The sequence below is a fragment of the Nannospalax galili genome, unplaced genomic scaffold (assembly GCF_000622305.1).
Source record: "Nannospalax galili isolate Female #2095 unplaced genomic scaffold, S.galili_v1.0 scaffold576, whole genome shotgun sequence".
In the NCBI taxonomy this organism is placed as follows: Eukaryota; Metazoa; Chordata; class Mammalia; order Rodentia; family Spalacidae; genus Nannospalax; species Nannospalax galili.
In genome coordinates, this window is record NW_008339223.1 from 2,731,737 (window position 1) to 2,735,809 (window position 4,073).

The 4,073-nt window shown below is 49.2% G+C and overlaps 1 protein-coding gene across 1 annotated transcript in view; it reads left to right on the forward strand.

Annotated features, from left to right (window-relative positions):
* The first annotated feature begins 1,053 nt into the window (after positions 1–1,053).
* LOC108490004 overlaps positions 1,054–4,073 on the forward strand; it is a 6,983-nt gene continuing 3,963 nt past the window's right edge. The window contains 4 exon segments of the mRNA XM_017798371.2: positions 1,054–2,218; positions 2,221–2,572; positions 2,842–2,939; positions 2,942–4,068. Of these exon segments, the coding sequence (XP_017653860.1) occupies positions 1,177–2,218; positions 2,221–2,572; positions 2,842–2,939; positions 2,942–4,068 (2,619 nt within the window). The 5' untranslated portion in view covers positions 1,054–1,176.

The window sequence follows — 4,073 nt, forward strand, 5'->3', positions numbered from 1 at the left end:
AAAACCCTACTTAAATGATAAGATAGCAAACATTCTATTTGTATGCTAATGAAGACATGACAGTAGGAAACAGTATTCTTAAAATATTTGTGAGTTAGTCGTGGTGATTCATGTCTGTAATCCCAGCATTGGGAGGTGGAGGCAGGAAGATCAGGAGTTGAAGTTCATCCTTGGCTACATAGCAAGTTGGAGGCCAGCCAGAAAGCTACATGAGACTCTGCCTTAAACAATAATAACAAAAAGTTTGTGAATTAATAGGTTTGAGAAAAAATCCCAAGTATAGAATCTTTATTTTAAGCATAACCATGTTTAAAGTTATGATTTTGTGCAAATTTTCCAATTCTACCATAAAATTAATAACATCAAATTTCTTCAGAGTAAAATCTCTATCACTTTTCAGATGAAATATGAATTAGAACAGGTATTTTTGTTTGTTGTTTGTTTTTATGGTGCTAGAGATAGATTGAAAAACCTAGGCGCCATGAGGCCACCTGATAGGAATGCCTGACAAGAGGTCAAGCATTGAGAAACTAGCTTATCAGAAAAACAGGACGTAGTGGTCAAGCCATCTGCATCTGGCAATCCCCGGGGCTCGATACCAGGAAATCAGATCTGTACCATAAGTCACCCACCCAGAATTTAACAACTTAACTTCCTCATGCTTTATACTCGTTTGAATGGGCCAATAACCATGCTTCTGCTTCTGTACCCCGCTTCTGCTCTATAAAAGTGCCAAAACCCAGCATGGGGGCACGCAAGTCCTCCGAGGAGACTTTGTGCCCACAGGTACCTGTGTACTAAATAAACCTCTTGCTGTTGCAACCCGAAGGCTGACTTGTCCTCAGTGGTTTCACTCTTACAAAAAGCTGGTTGGTCTAGGCTTCAGGTCTCTTTTGATTTTATACTGGAGGGACCAGATGGCTTTAGTCCTGATGCTCAGGAGTTCCCACAGAGGCCCAAGTCGGATGAGGATCAGATGCTCTCAGGCTTTCTCCTAAGGTCTGGATCCCTCTAAATCAGTGAGACCCCCTCTGTAGTTTTTTATGGGTCTAATCTGGGCAGGGGCACCTCCCTGCCATCGGTATCTGAAATTCTCCTCTTCGCGCTGCGTGTCTGTCTGTGTGTCAGTAGAGTCTGTTGTTCATTGTTGATCGTTGTTTGAACCAAAGCTTTGAAATGGGACAAGGATTAACTACCCCTTTGAGTTTGACTTTAGATCATTGGAAGGAGGTGAAAACTCGTGCCCACAACCAGTTTGTGGAGATCAAGAAGCATAGATGGATTACTTTTTGTTCCTCAGAATGGCCAACCTTTAACTTAGGTTGGCCCCACGATGGGACATTCGATTCTGATGTTATTTTACAGATCAAAGCAAAAATCTTCTCTCCTGGACCGATGGGACACCCGGACCAAGTGGCCTATATAGTCACTTGGGAAAATCTCTCCCTTGACCCACCACCGTGGGTGACTCCTTTTCTCAGTCCTTCACGAAGAATCCCCCTCCCCTCTGCCCCTAACCCGGACCCTTCGACCACCTCCTTGTGTCCTGTGGTGGTAAAACAAAAGCCTGTTTTGCCCCCTGATGAGAGTGTTCCTCCGAATCCCCCTCCCTACCACCCTCCTCCGCAGGCCGCTGCGGCTGTCCCAGACAACGCCCAAGCAGAGGGACCGGAGGTCACTCCCTCCCCCATTGCGGGGCGTCTCAGAGACAGGAGAGGACAAGGAGATTCCTCACACATCCTGCCCCTCCGACTCGCAGGAGGGGAAGGAAACCAGTTACAGTATTGGCCCTTCTCCGCTTCAGACCTGTATAACTGGAAAACTCATAACCCGTCCTTTTCCCCAGACCCGCAGGCCCTAACAGCCCTGATAGAATCTATCCTCCTTACCCACCAACCCACGTGGGATGATTGCCAACAGCTCCTGCAGGTCCTCCTAACTACGGAGGAAAAGCAGAGAGTCATTCTGGAAGCCCGAAAGCATGTCCCGGGGGCAGACGGGAGACCAACCCAACTGCCAAACGAGATCGAGGCTGCCTTTCCCCTCACCAGAGCTGCTTGGGATTTCAACACGGCTGAAGGTAGGGTACACCTATGTCTTTATCGCCAGGTGCTTGTAGCGGGCCTCCAAGGGGCAGGAAGACGCCCCACCAATTTGGCCAAGGTAAGATCAGTAATGCAGGGAACTGACAAGCCGCCCACTGTGTTTCTAGAAAGACTTAGGCATATCGGAGGTACACTCCCTTCGACCCAGATAGCCCCGATCAGGAAGTAAGTGTTTCTATGTCTTTCATATGGCAATCAGCTCCTGATATTAGGAGTAAGCTCCAGAGAATGGAAAATCTGCAGGGGCAAGGTCTTAGGGATCTCTTAAGAGAGGCAGAGAGGATTTTTAACAAGAGAGAGACTCCAGAAGAAAAAGAGGAGAGACAGAGAAGAGAGGCAGAGGATAGAGAGACAGTGAGAGACAAAAGGCGGAATAAGGAATTGAGTAGAATCCTGGCCACAGTAGTAAGAAAGAAAGACGAGGGCAGAGTAGAGAGGAAGGGAGATTGAGGGCGTGTCCAACTAGGGTCAGACCAGTGTGCCTACTGCAAGGAAAAAGGACACTGGGCAAAAGATTGCCCCAGGAGAAAGAAAAACCCAGAAGAAAGAAAAGCCGAGGTCCTTCAGCTCGATTAGGGAAGTCGGGGCCAGGAACCCCCACCTGAGCCCAGGGTAACTCTTCAAGTGGGGGGAAGGCCAGTCACCTTTATGGTAGATACTGGGGCGCAACATTCCGTCCTCACCCAAAATTAAATAGAATCCTGGCCACAGTAGTGAGAAAAGAAAATGAAGTCAGAATAGAAATGGGGGGAGACCGAGGGCGTGTCCGGTTAGAAAAAGACCAGTGCGCCTACTGCAAGGAAAGAGGACACTGGGTAAAGAACTGCCCCAAGAAAAAGAAAAAACCAGCAAGAAGAAAGCTGAGATCCTCAACCTCGATTAGGGAGGTCGGGGCCAGGAACCCCCACCTGAGCCCAGGGTAACTCTTCATGTGGGGGGAGAGTCAGTCACCTTCATGGTAGATACTGGGGCGCAACATTCTGTCCTCACCCAGACGACTGGCCCACTTAGCAAGAAAACAATACGGGTAGAAGGAGCCACTGGAGCCAAGCGCTACCACTGGACTACAAACAGGGAGGTTCAGCTGGCTTCAGGAACGGTGACTCATACCTTCCTGCATGTACCAGACTGCCCCTACCCCCTGCTAGGACGGGACCTTTTAACCAAGCTTGGAGCACACATCTATTTTGAAAATAAGGGAGCCAAGGTTACTGATTCTAAAGGAGCACCTATACAAGTGCTCACCCTTAAACTAGAAGATGAATATAGACTGCATCATGATCCCCATCCTGTCCAAACAGGCATAGATCAGTGGCTGGCCAAGTACCCAGACGCTTGGGCGGAGACAGGGGGAATGGGGCTGGCCATACATCAGCCACCCCTAATTATTGAACTAAAAGCCACCGCAACCCCGGTGGCTGTCAAGCAATATCCTATGACAGCCGAAGCCCGCCAAGGAATCAGGCCACACATTAAAAGACTGCTGGAACAAGGGATATTAATCCCATGCCGGTCAGCCTGGAACACTCCTCTGTTGCCTGTTAAGAAACCTGGGAGCGGGGATTACAGACCAGTGCAGGACCTGAGGGAAATCAACAAGCGGGTAGAAGATATCCACCCCACGGTCCCGAACCCTTATAACTTATTGAGCACCCTGTCTCCCAGCCACACCTGGTACTCTGTATTGGACCTAAAGGATGCCTTCTTCTGCCTAAAGCTGCACCACCAGAGTCAGCCCCTGTTCACCTTCGAATGGAAGGACTCCGATCTGGGAATTTCCGGTCAGCTTACTTGGACACGGCTGCCACAGGGGTTCAAGAACAGCCCCACCCTCTTTGATGAGGCCCTGCACCAAGATCTGACTGCTTTCAGGACCCTCCACCCCCACCTGATTCTGTTGCAGTATGTAGATGACATTTTGCTGGCGGCAGAGACACGGGAAGAGTGCCTAACAGGTACGGAGGCTCT